This window comes from Schistocerca gregaria, unplaced genomic scaffold, assembly GCF_023897955.1.
Source record: "Schistocerca gregaria isolate iqSchGreg1 unplaced genomic scaffold, iqSchGreg1.2 ptg000396l, whole genome shotgun sequence".
Taxonomy (NCBI): Eukaryota; Metazoa; Arthropoda; class Insecta; order Orthoptera; family Acrididae; genus Schistocerca; species Schistocerca gregaria.
The window spans coordinates 249,926-268,455 of record NW_026061835.1 but is presented as its reverse complement, the minus strand read 5'-3'; the positions used below and the strand labels follow the sequence as shown (position 1 = coordinate 268,455).

Genomic DNA, 18,530 nt, shown 5'->3' with positions numbered 1-18,530 from the left:
TGCAATTAATAACATTTACTGATGATCATGCACTGAATCACTCATAGGTGCATTATTATTACAGATGCAATTCTAGATAACACAGATATGACCTTACTCAAATATAACAAAACAACTCAAAACTTGACTCAGTTGTGAAGGAGCAGTGACTATGCAGGATTTTAGCCAGGGTATTATTGCATCCTACCCCCACTTGTGATCATCAAGGAGCGATAAAATTTAAGCTTGTAGAGTAAGCCAGTAACTTGCGAAGCAGGTTGTGTGCAATGTCCGTATGTCTTCTTGCATGGCACCGCTGTTGGTCCTCATGTAATCTGGTCCATTTTTCTCTCACTGACTCGACCTTCAGTGGTATCTTTTGTCCTGCACTGGATAGTGGGAGTCCCCCAAAAGTAACAAATTGCCAGCCATATGCACTCCAGCCAACTGTTCTCCAGGCCCCACCAAACGGACACACATGCACAATCGCACGTGTGCTTTGATCAAAGATCTTAGCTTGCAACTTGCAATCTAATCAATATCAGCAACCTAAGTAGTTAGTGATGCCAGTGGAATACAGTACCACCAAGATTTGAGATACTGTGGCTCAGACTTGATTTCATCCTTCTGTCCTTCAGTTTCTTCAAGAAAGTCAGTGTAAGTCTTCACAGAGCATTACACAAATGGCTACCTTGACAAAGTTTTGTGTTCTACCATTTGATACTGCTTTGACACACATAACCCAACACAGTTCTCTCTCTTGAAGCACAGGATGATCAGTTCCTATGGAGAGAGTCCTTGCCTTATGAATGTACACACAAACTTGTGATCCCAGCAACATGTCCATCTTGACAGGTGACCAAATTTCTGGATCAACAAGTTATATACTCATCAAATCCAACACAATGTGATTGAGATGAGATGTCAGTTATCTTCAGCAACATTAAACACACAGAAGGTAAAATGAAGACTTTTATACACGAGTCAATTTGAATGAAGATGCACTGTTTTGTTTCTGGTTTGATTCCATCTGTTCCTTGAATGTGTGCTCTACTTTGCCATTTGTGAAGTCAGAGGCACTGTGCACATGGTTGAGATATAAATCATGTCTGCAAGTCAGAAACTGAGAGAGCATAAGTTTTTCATGTGCCACTGCTATCTTTTAACCATATTGTCACTGTTGTAAGCAATACTTGTTTGCCAGGGATGATTTAGGTGAGCAATAACACAATGCAGGTGATGAATGTATACCATTGTGTTTGTATTTTGTCACTAGGACAGTCCCCTACCTTTTTCCATTTTGTGTGTTTTATTTCTGTGTGGTGTGATTTTTGACAAGCATGACAGCATACAGATGTGCAACTAGAAGCCCTACAAACACGCTTTAAGCAATTAAGCAAACAATTTGTTGGGCATCAGAATAGGTTTGTGTTCACTACATGTGGCTTGCCTGAATTTTCTGCACTTCTGCAAAGTATGAGGCAAGTGGCACATGACAAATGCAGCACTATCAGGGACTAGATCAATTTCAAATGCGCAAAGTGCTTGGTATTGCAGGAAGTCTGCTGTTTGTTCCCATATGTGCTGTGCCATGTAGGTCTGTATCCTTCTTGATTTCAGATTTGCATTTATTTTACAGAAAAACCTACCTCTCTCCTAATGTCAGAAAGCTTTTGAACTCCGATGCAATTTAAATTCTGTTCTCACAGACTGGTCAACATTTTATACAAATACGTGAGATATAGTCATGTCTTGCAAGGATTAATTTAGTTGTAATGCCATCAGCACATGAACATTGCTTGAAGTAGTCCAAGTATCTATGGTAAGAAACCAAGTGACCATTTGTCATTTGCTATCATCAGACTGCAAGAATAATTCGAATTATTCCAATCACAAAGAAAACAGGTTATGACAGGTGTGAAAAATTACTGAACTATCTTTTAAATAAGTCATGCTGGAAAATAATAATGCGAATTCTTTACAGACAAATGGAAAATCTGGTAGAAACAGACCTCAGGGAAGATCAGTTTCGATTCCGTACAAATATTGGAACACATGAGGTTATACTGATTCTATGGCTTACCTTAGAAGCTAGATTAAGGAAAGGCAAACCTACGTTTCTAGCATTTGTAGACTTATATGAAGCTTTTGACAATGTTGACTGGAATACTCTTTCAAATTCTGCAGTGTTACTCAATCTGTATTTTGAGCAAGCAGTAAAGGAAACAAAAGAAAGGTTTGGAGTAGGTATTAAAATCCATGGAGAAGAAATAAAAAATTTGAGGTCTGCTGATGACATTGTAGTTTATTCAGAGACAGCAAAGGACTTGGAAAAGCAGTTGAATGGAATGGACAGTGTGTTGAAAGGAGGATATAAGACAACCATCAACAAAAGCAAAACGAGGATAATGGAATGTAGTAGAATTAAGTCAGGTGACATTGAGGGAATTAGATTAGGAAATGAAATACTTAAAGTAGTAAAGGAGTTTTGCTATTTAGGGAGCAAAATAACTGATGATGGTCGAAGTAGAGAGGATACAAAATGTATACTGGCAATGGCAAGTAAAGTGTTTCTCAACAAGAGAAATTTGCTAACATCGAGTATAGATTTAAGTGTCAGGAAGTTGTTTCTGAAAGTATTTGTATGGAGTGTAGCCATGTAATGAAGTGGAACGTGGGTGATAAATAGTTCAGACAAGAGATTAGAAGCTTTCCAAATGTGGTGCTAAGAAGGATGCTGATGATTAGATGGGTAGATCACATAACTAATGAAGAGGTATTGAATAGAACTGGGGAGAAGAGGAGATTGTGGCACAACTTGACTAGAAGATGGGATTGGTTGGTAGGCATCTTCCGAGGCATCAAGAGATCACCAATTTAGTATTGGAAGGCAGTGTTAAGGGTAAAAATCATAGAGGGAGACCAAGAGATGAATACATGAAGCAAATTCAGAAGGATGTAGGTTGCAGTAAGTACTGGGATATGAAGATTGCACAGGATAGAATAGGATGGAGAGCTGCATCAAACCAGTCTTAGGACTGAAGACAACAACAACAACATCCATTTTCTGATTCCTACGCCACCTTTGTGCACACCCACAAGGAAGCTTTCTAAGGATGACAAGAATTTCAGTGGTCCCTGGCACCCTTCGAGAAACATTATTTCCCCAGTTGTGGTGCCCAGGTAGAATATCTTACAAATGTAATCATTACTGTGACACAATGTTCCATTCTTGCACTTCATCTTTACTGCGCCATGTCACATTCACTCGATTGACTGAGCCATTTAGTGACTCATCTCACATGCAGAGATGTGCTCTCCATGTTTTTAACCATCATTCTATGATGGTAAATTGCATTCATTATAAACAGTTGCACACACAGTGTCATCGAACTCTTAAGGATAGCAAAAAGCTGGCTTTATATAATGTAATAGTTCTTTTAACAATTTCACTCTCTCTTGTGTGTGTGAACCTCAAATGGCTCTCTGGGACCAAGATCAACTCACAAATTCCTGTCCGAGTAGCAGCAGATGTAGTCATGATGGACCCTATCACTATCTCTATGATCTGTGATTTTATAATGGTCTGTTATACATTTCCCCTTCCACTATCCTTTGGACTACTATACCAGGCCATTGTGAGGGGTATTTGATAGAGCAAACTATGCTGTACTTCTATTTTGGTCACTGGCAGTATCGTTACACCAGCCTTCAAACATCTAGCAACTATGGTCTGCTTTCCCATCCTGTAGACTTGCGTTTTGTGGGCACCTTGTCCTATTTGTGACAGTGGCTGTATGTAGCAGCTGGAATTCAGATCGTTAAGCTCAATTAAAACTCAAATATTTTGTGATTCTTAACTTGGATCATTATGCAGCTTTATCAGTCTCATATTAATAGAATTTCATATTCATATACTTGTCACTGCACCTGATTCCTAATCGCTATCAATATTTAATTTGCCAACTTACAAGGGCATGTGCAGCGAGATGACATACCACTGGCACTTTTAAGGTATTTGATTTACCTTTAAATTAAGTTGATGTAAAGTTATTCATATTATTATTATTATTATTATTTATTTATTTTCTTTTTTTTTCAGGAGCCACAAGAGGTGCAAGCAGAAGAGGTAGTAGCAGGTGAGATTTTCACTTTCTTCAGTAGCTTAATTACATGTTAATGTAATCACTTTAATGTTATCTTGTATGGCACATTTTTTCATAATTTTCTTTGACATTAATTCTTCATTGATTGTGTGCTAAAGCATGTTAGTGAAACAGTTGTTCAGAATTTTATGCTAGAACCTGACACTGGATATTAATTATCTAGTACATAATTCATACTGAAAATTGACAGTGCCTTTGTAACTACAAGTGATTGGTCACAAATGTTCATTTGTGTTTCAAAAGTGTACTGTGATAGATTGTGAGGAAAACGTGATCAAATAGGAAGAAGACAGGTATTTAAGTAGGAAATTGACATTTAAAAAATAAGTCATTGTAAAGGTAAGCTCATATCACTAATTGGCACACTACAACAAGTACTAATGTTTAGATCACAGTCCCCTTATTCTGTAGTCATGGCTCAAACTAAAATCATCATCTTGAGAGAAATATTTTTAAGTATACAATTATTGCTCAGCATATTTGAGCTTCTTAAAGAGGAAATTTGACAAAGTTATTGGGGACCGGAACAAGTTAACCACATTCACGGCCAGTGATTTGAAACCTTATCATCATCTCATGAAATGAAGACTACTGTCCTTGTAATCCTTCTTCTTTCCCATAGCAGTATTTTGCCACCTATCTGATGTGTGAAATAGTCTGACACAGCTGGGTGCCACAGTTCACCATCACCTGCCAAGAGGCTATTTGACTACCAAATGACAACATGCTACAGAGTATATGGCGCCTGACTTGTTGGTAGCACCACAACATGTGTACTGCATTCTCCAGACCCATCTCCAGTCCACTCACCCACTGCACTTCCGTGCAGGGAGGGTTCCCACCTTCACATTTCAGAAATGCTGGTGTTTGTGGGTATGATCTGTATGGCTCAGGGTGGGAAGCAGTCATTGAACTGAAGGATGTTGTGTTGGGCAGCCTGCCCAGGAACAGGGTATAAACCTGTTTCTTGCCCTGTTCGTAGCTGGCCATTTCTGTGGACAGACAGCTCATTCATTGTCATGCCCAAATACAGTGCTGTACAATGGGTGCATCTAAGTTTTATGTATCAAATGACTGGTTACACAGGTAGCCCTGATTTTGATGGGATAGGTCGTGATTATGACTGCACAGGAGCAGTCGGTGGTGGTGGTGGTGGTGGTGGTGGTGGTGGTGGTGGTGGTGGTGAATGGACAGGTCTTACATCTAGGACTGTAACATGGATATGAGTGATGAGGTAATGGTTTGAAAATCCTTTTTAAACACTGAGAATCCTAAACCCCTCCTCTTTTTCAGATTTACTGAAGAAATATTTGTGATCTGGATCCCTTTGTTTCACCTGGAGTTTCTTAAGGCAACAATCCACCTTCACAGAAATTGACATCCTTCAAAGATGGCTACATCACTGCTTCTGTCCATATCCAACATTCTAAACACAAGTGATGCTTCCATTTTGACAACTGCCAACCATTCAGTACCTAGAATTTCCTTCCATACAGCCTATCCACCCACAGTTGTCGCATCGACAGTTGTGAACATTTCTCCTCGAAATGTACTGGTGGTCTCAATAAAGTGTACAAAAACAAAACTCCTGTGCCTTGCCTTTGCAGTCTCCCACAATCCCCTAAGTCTCTCTGTCTGGCCACAGAGGAGCATTCCCATTGTAACTCAGTACCACCCAGAACTAGAACAACTGAATTACATTCTCTGCCAAGGTTCTGACTACCCATCATTGTGCTCTGAAATTTGAAATTCAGTGCCTAATATCTTTCCCTCCCCTCCCACAGTGGTATTCCTCCGTCCATCAAACCTACATTATATAATTGGCCATCAGAACACAACCCCTGCTCCCAACCCATTACATCATGGCTCATATCCCTGTAACAGAACTAAATGCAAGACCTGTCCCATACATCCTTCCACCCTCACTTACTCCAGTCATCTCACTTACATCACCTATCCCACCAAAGGCAGGGCTTCCTGTGAAACGAGTCATGTGATTTACAAGATAAACCGCAACCACTGTGCTGCTATCTGCATGTGACTGACAAGCAACAAGCTGTCTGTGTGCAGGAATGTCCACTGACAAACTGTGGCCAGTAAACAAGTGGACCACCCTGTTGCTGAGCCTGCTGCCCAACATGACATCCTTCATTTCAATGACTGCTTCCCACCCTGAGCCATACAGATCATACCCACAAACACCAGCTTTTCTGAAATGTGAAGGTGGGAACCCTCCCTGCACAGAAGTGCAGTGGGTGAGTGGACTGAAGATGGGTCTGGAGAATGCAGTACACATGTTGTGGTGCTACCAACAAGTCTGGCGCCTGTGCCTGTGACATTATGGATCCTTCTAACCAACTCTAGCTTTTCTGAACTGCACAAGTCTGAACTCTCCCTGCAGTATATTCTTTGTTCCCATAACCCCATGGCTTCAACCTTGATTGGTCAGTTTTCTCACACATTCAGACTCTTCTCTGTCTCCATAGGAGAAATATTTTTACACATGTGGAGAGAATGGCTGATAGTATGTATCCAAAGATAATGTATGTACAGTATCACTTTTTCCTTTGTTTATAAAATATTTCCCATTAAGGTTTTCACTACAGTCTGTTCCCAAACCAATCTATTTGTATTTCTGCTTCACCTCTCTACAGGGAGTCCAGCAGGAAAGTGCCATCTGCCACCCACACTCATAGTCCCATGTCCCACCTAGTTACCTCAGGTAGCCATACCATTATAACTCTGTTTCAGCACAGAAGGCACATGATAATGTTGTGCAAGTGAAGCAGCTTCCTAGTGCAACCAACATAAAAATAGTTCTCATATGCACTAAGGCTGTCACTAATACAAGAATCATTATTTAAGGTGTTAGATGAGCACTGCAAGTTGCACTGGTGGTGTCCTAGATTCCAATGTTGTTGTTGTGCTCAGAGGAAAAGCAGTCTGTAACAGCAGCAAAAAATATGACGATTGACATCCTCATGGAGGTGGTGGCAGTGCCATCCAGAAGGCACTGACCTTGAAGAAGAATAAAGGAATTGGCCACATCATCATTGAAGAAGGATGGTGAGGTGGAATGACACAGAGATGAATGCTACCCAGTGGAGCACAGGACACTGGTAATAAGTTTCCACAGACAAAGAAGTAATGAATACAGCACAAGAGATGTTCCTGAGTAGCCAATGTGAATAGAGCTTCATAGCAACACAGATTGTGTGTAACAACATGCAGCTAATGAAACAGATTTCTAGTGAAGGCAAGATAGAGAATGCCTTGATCCACTGAAAGATATTTGCTACTATGAGAAGTATTCCTTGAATCTCCATTTCAGCACTCTCTCTGTAACAACTGAGAAGCACTGCTGAAGGCACCGAATGTGTAAGTTGCACTGGTGATGTCAATATTAAGGACTACATTCTTATTAACATAGTCATGGCAATCTGAAGTTACAGTTGATGAAGAGTTTGTGATTTGGGGTATCCCTGAGAAAAAATTCATGATAATTTGAAATTGGGGGTGAAGTTCCCTGCGAGTCATTAAGTGCTCTCATTGTCAAATACATAATGAATAAATGTTTGCATATGCCTCCAGTGAATGATGCTGCATAAACAGTCTTACACACAGTTCCTAACTGTTCCACTTGCCACAGTGAGATAATCCTGTTACATAAAGTTGTATGTTTCAATAAGTATGTTACTACAGGATTGTAAAATTTGGTCAAACATTATGTGAAATGTTGACAGTAAAAATTTTGTTTGTCCCTGTCAGTCTTCAGATAGCAGCCTCCAACTGGAGTAAAGTTCTGGCTTTCTGTAAATCGGTTAGTAATGTTCACTGCTGTACATAATTAAGTAGATCAGATGCTCAGTTGTTCAATGATCAGTAGGCGCTCTAAAAGATTGAAACAATTTTTTTCTGTACCTTGTCATATTGTAACATTCTTACTTAATCACCTGTTTGTGTTACCTTTGCAGATAAAGTAGTTCTTATATTAACATGCAATTTCTTTTCTTGTCAATCAGGCCCTGTTGAAGAGCAAGTCCCACCTCCTATTGCTCAGGTGAGTGAGAGAGAGTAGAGGATAGCACCAGTGAGACTGGCCGAGAACAGGTGAGTCTCACCAGTAGCAAAACTAGTAAGGTTTCATGGCATGTAATGAACCCCGCAGTGTTTCCTGGCCTTCTTCCCGGGTGCTCATACGTTTCAACAGCTCAGGGTTTTCATCCCTTTTGTGCACTGCCCTTCACAACCTCATTTTAATTAGTAAACTCGTTCCTATGTATCCTATTCATTTCCACTTTCTTTCTCAGTGTTTTTTTCACCACACTCTTTCCTGGCCCCACAACGTTTGCAACTTGGTCTACACTGGTGACCAAAATTTTATCTCAAGTACATTATATGAAACACTTCCTCCATTACCTCATCTGTGGGACGCCAGATATGGGACACATGCTTTGTGAGAAAGACATTGTTTTTTGTGGAATATATTGAGCATAAATTTGTTGATCAAAGTCTTCTGCCACCTATTCGGCAGCTGCTTGTACCTTTAATCATCTTGGCAATGTTCCAGTGTCTATTACCCTTACCAATCTATTAATATGTTGCAGAGAGTGATTTTTCATAGGGATCTCATCCTGCAAACTGATGAGGAACTTTAGGTTAATTTGGATTTTTGTGGCATTCTTTTTGTTTGATGTGTTCAGAAAGGCCAGAAAGAAAACCATCCAATACTGGTGGCCTCATTCTAACTTTTGATGGGGATACCCTCCCAGAGGAGGTCAAGGTTTCATGCTACAGATGTGACGTTAGCCATTCATCCCTCCTCCTATGTGCTTCTTTCCATGGTTGCATTTTGAGAATGTCATTCCACTGTACAGCAGACCCTTTAGTGACTGTGAACACAGAGTTCATGATGAAAGCCCCTCTGTCGTAACACCTGCGTGTGATAAATGAACTGAAATACACACCACCCACTCTCCAGATTTGCCCAGTGTACAAGAGAGAAGATCAAAGTATACAAGTGTCTGTATCACCTGTATTTTTTCTGAGGATGGCCGTAAGAATGAGACACTTCATCCACTGTTAGTATCTTCAACTTTCTCCTATGTTCTTGTCCATTACTTATTTGCTCATTTAACGTCTTCCTTGCACAGCCCTGGTCTCTCCCTTCCCTCGCCGGACTCTCCCTCCCACCCCACCCCATCCTGCTCCTACTCCCCAGCCCAAAAAGTCTCCACTTCCTTCGCCAGTAACTTGGCTACTTCCCAGAACCCCACTTCCCAGCATCTCTCAATCCGGAAGTCTCTTACCATCACTGTACGGTGCATCACTCCAACCCAAGGTTACCTGCTAATAATAATAATAATAATAAACACAACAACAACAACAACAAAAACAACAATGCCTGTGGAGACCCGGAAAATGAATAGGCCTCCGGTACATTATGCCAGTCATAAAAGGCGACGAAAACAACAAACCATTATTATTGCTAACCCACCTTTTTAGTGTGATTAGTTGGTTCAGGACACAACTAAAGAAGCCTCGGACAAGTGCCGTCATGGTTGGGGACGACGCTTGAACCCTATGCCCGCCCACAATGGTAACGACACTGCAAGCCAACTGGAAAATGATATAAATCCAAATAGAGCTGTTTTCCAGGATATCTTTCCTGCGACCACACTAGATGGAAAACAAAGACAGAGGATGAGATGGTCAGGTGAAGTTAATCAACACCTCATGTTCTGTTATTACAATGCAACAAGCATAGGAACAAACACAACTGGATACAGATCACAAGTATACACAACATTTATTACGAGATACCCCATATTAAAATTCTTAACAGAACAACGACTAGCTGATGAGATTCGTGTAATGATCAAAAATAACAGGATACCACAGTCAGAATCAGAAAACATCAAACAACAAGTACAACAAATTCTGGAACAAAATAATGTGCAATCAGTAAAAGGTGAAAATACAGTAATAGGCTCTCACATCCCAGAGCAAACAATCAAAGAACAACACGCATCAAATAAACAATCAGAGGAAAATAAAATCATAAGACAGCCACCAGAACCAACACAAATAAAACACGAAGTGGCACACATGTTAGATACAGAAGAAAAATTTCAGTTGACATATATAGCATATAAAGACACAAATACAGACATTAGACCATTATTGCATAGCCTGCCATATAACCCACAAGTCAAAACAACAATAAAAACTATCAACACAGTCATACACAACAAAATAAATGAAAACATAACTATGGAATAGTTAAAACTACTGGTTTATATAGGAGCACTCAGTACACTAAATATACACACTAGGCAGAGATCAGAACCAATCAACACACAGAAGAAACCCACAAAACCAGCATGGCAACACAGACTACAGATCAGAATAGAAAAACTGAGAAAAGACATCGGACAGCTAACGCAATTTATAAGCCATCAAAAGTCAGAAAAAAACGAAAAAGGTTAGGTAAAATCTAACAACAAGAAGCGATAGAGCAATTAGATGAAAAGAAGCAGAAATTACAAACATTGGCCAAATGACTTAGAAGATACAAAAATGTGGAAATAGAAGGAAACAAAACCAAACATTCAACACAAACCAAAAGAAATCTTAGAAGACAATATGTAACACACACATTGAAACGGACAATCCACCAAACATAACAGACATGGAACACTTCTGGAGCAACATGTGGTCAAACCTGGTACAGTGTACCAGGCATGCATGGTGGATTCAAGCAGAAACAGGCATATACAAGATTATACCACAAATGCCTGAAGTGATAATTTTGCAACATGAAGTCACCAAAGCAATTAATTCTACTCACAATTGGACAAGATAAAATAGCAAATTTCTGGCTAAAGAATTTAACCTCAACACATTCACATCTAACTAAATTATTTAACAGTTACATTGCAGACCCATACAGATTCCCTGATACACTTACACATGGAATAAATTATATGAAACCTAAAGATCAAGTAGACACAGCAAACCCAGTTAAATACCGCTCCATAATATGCCTACCAACAATATAGAAAATATTAACTTCAGTCATTACACAGAAATTAATGACACATACAACACAGAACAAAATTATAAATGAAGAACAAAATAGGCTGTTGCAATGGAGCACGAGTATGTAAAGAGCAACTGATAATAGATGCAGAGGTAACATATCAAGCTAAAACTAAACAAAGGTCACTACACTATGCATACATTGAATACCGAAAAGCTTTTGATAGTGTACCCCACTCATGGTTACTACAAATATTGGAAATATACAAATTATATCCTAAATTGCTACGGGTCCTAAACATAGTAATGAAAAATTGGAAAACCACACTTAATATTCAAACAAATTCAAATAACATCACATCACAGCCAATACAGATTAAGCGTGGAATATACCAAGGAGACTCATTATGTCCTTTCTGCTTCTGCCTTGCTATGAATCCACTATCCAATATGCTAAATAATACTAATTATGGATACAATATTACTGGAACATCCCCACACAATATCACGCATTTGCTATACATGGATGATCTAAAACTACTGGCAGCAACAAATCAACAACTCAACCAATAACTAAAGATAAGGTAAGCATTCAGCAATGATATAAATATGGCTTTTAGAATAGTCAAATGTAAGAGAAATAGCATAGTCAAGGGAAAACAAACTGAACAAGAAGATTACAAAAACTCGAACTCGGGACCTTTGCCTTTCGCGGGCAAGTGCTCTACCAATCGAGCTACTGAAGCACGACTCACGCCCGGTACTCACAGCTTTACTTCTGCCAGTATCCATCTCCTACCTTCCAAACTTTACAGAAGCTCTCCTGCGAACCTTGCAGAACTAGCACTCCTGAAAGAAAGGATATTGCGGAGACATAGCTTAGCCACAGCCTGAGGGATGTTTTCAGAATGAGATTTTCACTCTGCAGCGGAGTGTGCGCTGATATGAAACTTGGTAGAGCACTTGCCCGCGAAAGGCAAATATCCCGAGTTCGAGTCTCGGTCGGGCACATAGTTTTAATCTGCCAGGAAGTTTCATATCAGCGCACACTCCGCTGCAGAGTGAAAATCACATTCAAGAAGATTACATATTGGATAACCACAGTGACTGCATAGAAGAAATGGAAAAAACAGATGCCTATAAATATCTAGGATACAGACAAAAAATAGGAATAGATAATAAAAATATTAAAGAACTAAAAGAAAAATATAGAGAAAGCCCAACAAAAATACTGAAAACAGAATTGACAGCACGAAACAAACCAAAAGCTATAAATACTTGTGCTATACCAATATTGACCTACTCATTTGGAGTAGTGATATGGAGTAATACAGACCTAGAAGCACTCAATACACTTACACAATCACAATGCCACAGATATAGAATACATCACATACATTCAGCAACAGAAAGATTCACATTAAGCAGAAAGGAAGGAGGAAGGGGATTTATCAATATAAAAAACCTACATTATGGACAGGTAGACAATTTAAGAAAATTCTTTCTAGAACGAGCATAAACTAGCAAAATACACAAAGCAGTCACTCATATAAGTACATCGGTCACACCACTGCAATTTCGTAACCACTTCTACAACCCTTTAGATCACAAAACATCAGCAGATACAAAGAATGTGAATTGGAAAAAAAAAACACTACATGCCAATCTCCCCTATCATCTAACACAGCCACACATCGATCAAGACGCATCCAACACATGGCTAAGAAAAGGCAATATAATCAGTGAGATGGAAGGATTCATGATTGCAATACAGGATCAAACAGTAAACAAAAGATATTACACCAAGCATATTATGAAAGATCCCAATATCACAACAGATAAATGCAGACTTTGCAAACAACAAATAGAAACAGTAGATCACATCACAAGTGGATGTGCAATACTAGCAAATACAGAATACCCCAGGAGACATGACAATGTAGCAAAAATAATACATCAACTGCTTGCCTTACAACATAAACTTATACAACAACATGTTCCCACATAAAAGTATGCACCACAAAATGTACTGGAGAATGATGAATACAAATTACACTGGAACAGAACCATCATAACAGATAAAACAACACCACATAACAAACCTGACATCATCCTCACCAATAAATAGAAGAAATTAACAACTAATCGAAATATCAATACCCAATATGACAAATATACAAAAGAAAACAGGATAAAAAATTAAAAAATACATCCAACCGGCTGAGGAAGACAAGGATATGTATCATCAGGATAAAGTTGACATTATACCAATTATTCTGTCAATTACAGGACTCATACTACACAATATCCACCAGTACAACAACGCAATACACCTACATCCAAACTTATATATACAACTACAGATATCCGTAATTATTGATACATGTTCAATTACCCGAAATTTCCTAAATGCAATATAACATATACCGTACAGTTAAAAGGAAGGCACACTTGATCAAGGTTCACGTCACTTTCTACTTTAGACCAGACATAACGTCTGAGATCAGAAAGAAATAATAATAATAATAATAATGGAAACATCATCTTATTTATGTATATCACCTCATCCTTGTCGGTGACGACTATTAACAGCAAGGTGTTATTTTCACCTGAATTTTGGCCACACAATCATCCAGAGGAATTTCCATGGATACTATAATCACCTACCAGAAATGCAACCTTCTGTCAGAACTGTACTGGCCCCAGGCAGCATCTGGTAGGATCTTCCCTTTAATTCACTCCAATGTCATTAGTGACCAGATCCCCCTATGTATCAACCTGGAAGCAACCTCTGGGAATCACCATTTGCAGTGTCCACTTTTCTCCAGGTAAGATAACTCCTTATGTTGCACTGTACCTTAATCCAGCAATTTCCACCCCTGTTTCTCCTCCTTCGGGACCTGAATGCCTGCAACTGACTATGGGAGAGTATGTCTTCAATGGGTAGGGGTCTCTTAAATAACTAGCTTATTACAAACCTGAATTTGTGTCTCCTCAATGATGGTTCCTCTACCCAGTTCAGTGCTCATCATGACACCTTTACTGCTATTGATCTCATGATCTCCTCCCCTGCCTTTGTGGTTTCCCTACATTTGTCATCACATGATGACCCTTTGTGATAGTGACCAGTTTCCAGTGATTCTATTGTATACCTGCTGCTGCCAGGCAGACAGGTCTCAAAGTTATGCATTATTCAGGGCCAATTTTCCTTTATATATGTGTGCTATGCATTTGTACACCTCCATGTTGAATTCCATTGATATAGTCAGTCAAGGTATATATGCCACTCTTCTTCACGCTGCTGGCACTGCTGTGCCCCCCATCCACAGGTCCTCCATTGTCAGCTGATACTGTGGTGGGTCAAGGGCATCACAGTCGCTGTCCATAACCACTGATGAGCATTGCAGCAATTTAAGTGATACCTTTCAGAGACCAACCTCTTCGCATTTAAGTGTGTCCATGATAAGGCTCATTATGTTATTAAGCAGCATAAAAAGGAATGCTGGGAGCACTATGTGTCCTCTCTGGGGACATATTCATCTTCATCGCAGATTTGGTCCACGCTCCGCAGCGTTCTGGGCTGCCAGTGACCATCAGTTGTCCGGGGCCTTAACCTTGAATGTGGTCTGTGCACTGATACATTGGTCCTCACAGAACACCTTGCTACACACTTTGTGATGGCATTGACATCATCTTTCTTTCCTACTAACTTTCTCCAGCAGAAGTGCGGTGTTGACTAGACCCCTCTTTGTTTCATCCCACACCACACGGAGCCCTATAATGAACCCCTCACTGAATGGAAATTGTTGCAGGTTCTTACCTCTTCACGGGACATGGCACCTGGCCAAGATTACATCCACAACCAGATTGTCTTGGAACTTAAACTGCATTTGGTTCACATCTGATTTATGGTCACAATGACGAGACAGTATAGGTATTCCTTTCCTTAAGACCAGGAAGAACCCAACAGCTCCCGACAGCTACCACCAAATTAAGCTGACGAACGTATTATGTAAACTGCTTGAGAGGATGGTTAGCTTCAAATTATGTTGGGTACGCAAATCTCTGTGCCTTTTGTCCCCATATCAAGCAAGACAATCTCCAACTGACCATTTACTCGGATTGGAAACAGCCACCTACAGGTTTTTACCCACTGCCCACATCTTGTCGTGGTCTTCTTTTTACCTAAGGCCCATGATATGGGTTGGTGCCATCACATTTTAGTTACCCTCCATGACTGAGGCTTCAGTGGTCCGCTTCAGAATTTTATCCACAAATTTTTCTCTCAGCGTCTCTTTCAGGTTCAAGCTGGCGCTTCATTCAGCACCCTGGCATTCTAGAGAATGATATCCCACAGGGGTCGGTGGTAAGTGTCCCACTCTTCCTCTTTGCAATCAACCTCTGTTGAGCCTCTGGTTACCCTGGCATTGTACATTGATGATTTTTGCATGTGATGTAGCTCCAACTAAATAGCATCTGGTGAGCGCCGGCTCCAAGATGCCATCCCATGGATCTCTGCGTGAGCCACCTCCTATGCCTTAAAGTACTCTCTCTCCAAAATGTGGGTTATGCATTTTTACCATAGACTCACAGTACACGCCAATTAAGATCTTTATTTAGGTGACCAGTTCCTCGATGTTGTACCACAGTCCTGTTTCTTGGGCCTTATCTTTGGTAACAAGCTGACATGGCTGCCCTACATTTGCCACCTAAGGACTGTATGTGGGAGCTTAATGCTCACTACTTTCTGGCCCATGTCTCTTGGCGTGCAAACTGTATCACTCTTTTCTATCTTTACTGTGATCTGGCCTTGTCCAAACTAGATTGTGGTAGTCAGGTTTATGGCTCTGCAGACTTTCACACTAGTCTTATCGATAGTCCCTCACAGAAGTGGGGCATCCCCCGCCACAGATACAACAGAGCAAACTATCACTTTCTTATGCAGTCATCATTTGCCTGTTCCCTGACCATCCGATGTACCCTGTGCTGTTCACCAATAAGGGATGTCTTGCTCCTGAGACCCGCTCTTGTGTGGGACTGACAGTTGGCATGCGTCACACTTCCCTGTGTTAGCATCCCCATCTCCACTCACTGTAATGCACCTCGTGTCTTTCCTTCCATAACCCCCCCCCCCCCCCCTTTCGATTGTAACTAGACCATGGTTTAGGACTGATCTATTCCATGGTCCGAAGATCTCTGTGTTGCTCCTTTCGTTCTCCACCAATATGTACGTGCCATCCTTGAAGAGTTCCAGGGTGCCACAATCTTGTACACTGATCATTATAAGACAGGCAGTAAGGTGGAATACACTTTCATGTCTCCTACTGTCTTAGCAAAAAATTTACTGCTGGGATCATTAAGTGTGTTCACAGCATAGATTCTAGCAATTCAGAGCCCTCCACTTTTGTTTCTCAGGCCTCCCTCCAAGTGTTCCAATACTTCAGACTCAATGAGCAGCATGCATGCTATCAACCAATGCTAATCTCATCATCCTAGGTCTCTGTTATCCATGCCCTTCTCTCTGCCCCTGAGTGTGCCGCCTGTTCAGTTGTCTTTCTCTGGGTCCCAAGTCATGTGGGCATCCCTGGGAATGAACTGGCTAACCATTTGACTAGAGAAGCAGATACTTACTGCCATTTCCTTCCATGATTCCAGGTGTGGATATGCGGATCTATGTCATATCCCTCTTTGCCCAAAAATGGAATGACAGCTTGTGTGCTACTGCTCATAGTAATAAACTCACCACAATCAAGTAGTCTACTCCTCTCAGAGGGAGTCCAATGTTTTCGGCCGTCAATGCATTGGTCCTACCAGGCTCACCCATTGTTTCCTCCTAAGTAATCTATGTAATGCCCCCCCTCCTCTACCCCACCATCCCTCTATGTGGTTGTTGAGCCAGACTGATGGTATCCTGTAAATGTTTCTTTTTTTCAGTATAAAATTATTTGGATTTTCTGAATAAAACAAATCAAGTTTCACACTTCTCATGGAATTCTAAGTGTGTTTTCTTATTGCTGCAAAGTAGATGCACCGCATAAATGGTTGTAGCAACTTGGTGTGTAACCTCTGATGGCAGTGCTCGCTGACTGCAAGCAGGGTATCTTTGCGGAATTAGACAACGTTTTGTTTTCAGATGTTGCATGGCTTTCTGTGTGACAAGTGACTGTTCATATCTGTAAACATAAATGCTTTGCCATATGTGTTGACTTGTGGAGTTTGCTTTGTGTCGTTTAGCTGTTCAATTTTGCATATTTGATGAATTTTGCTCATACCTGTTTTACATATTTGGTTTGTGGATATCAATATGCCCTGCTTCAGCAATTGAGTGTTTAAGAAAAGGCACATTGCAAGGAAGAAGAAATCTTTTTGTTTTGTTTTGTTTTGTTTTGTTTTGTTTTGTTTTGTTTCAAAGGGAGATGCTGCTCAGACTGCTTCACCGACAACTCCTAATGAATGTGACAAAACTTTTTCCAGCAAGAAACTTTGTGACAGGAAAGAAAAATTTGAAAATTACGAAAGTGACAGTAATGATGTGAATGAAATAACTAACCTTTCCTTGCTCTCTTATATTTTGAAACATAACACATTATGCCAAATTTGCAAAGAGAGAGGACTGGAATTGAAAATAACTTCAAACATTTGTTTGGCATGTTATTGAAGTGTAACAAGTGTGCTGCAGAAGCTTCATTTTCTAACATTAATCCTCATAGTGGTAATAGTGGAATGAAAGTGTAAGATATAATTGTGAGGCTAATGTATGGCTTGCGTTGCATTGGCATGGGCAGTGCTGCAGGGAAAATGTTACGTGGAATTATGAACTTACCAAAACCGCCAACCAAGTTTGAATTTTGTAATGAATTGGTGTGATCTTCTGCTGAAGATATTGCTCAAGCAACACAGAAGAAAGCAGTTTAAAAATCTGTAACAGATAATGGGAATTTTAGAGATTTAACCATTGCTTTACATAGATCAAGGCAACATAGAGGTCATAAATCTCTAAACAGAGTTGTGACAGCTACAAGTGGAGACAGTTGCAAAGTAATTGATGTTGTTGTTCTCATAAAACATTGTAGATGTAAGGGCAATACCAAGGATGACCATATTGAAAGTTGTGAAGCAAATTTTCATGGCACGAGTGGAGCGATGGAAGTAGAGGGAGTAAAAGCAATATTTTTCAGATCACAGGAATGGAATGATGTACAATACACTAACTAGGAGATGGCGATTCTAAGGGATATAAAGCTGTAGACAAACTCAAACCTTATGGTAATGAAATTCACATTAAAAAACAGGAGTGCTTTGGACATGTGCAGAAGCACATGGGGGCTCACTTGTGCAAACTAA

At 40.1% G+C, this 18,530-nt stretch overlaps 1 protein-coding gene across 1 annotated transcript in view; it reads left to right on the top strand.

Moving 5' to 3' along the window:
* The window catches only part of LOC126311052 (chaplin-A-like), a 120,168-nt gene that overhangs the window by 87,452 nt on the left and 14,186 nt on the right, over window positions 1-18,530 (top strand). Inside the window, exon 15 of the mRNA XM_049992123.1 lies at window positions 4,082-4,118. Within this exon, the coding sequence (XP_049848080.1) occupies window positions 4,082-4,118 (37 nt within the window). The remainder of the gene's footprint in view (window positions 1-4,081; window positions 4,119-18,530) is intronic.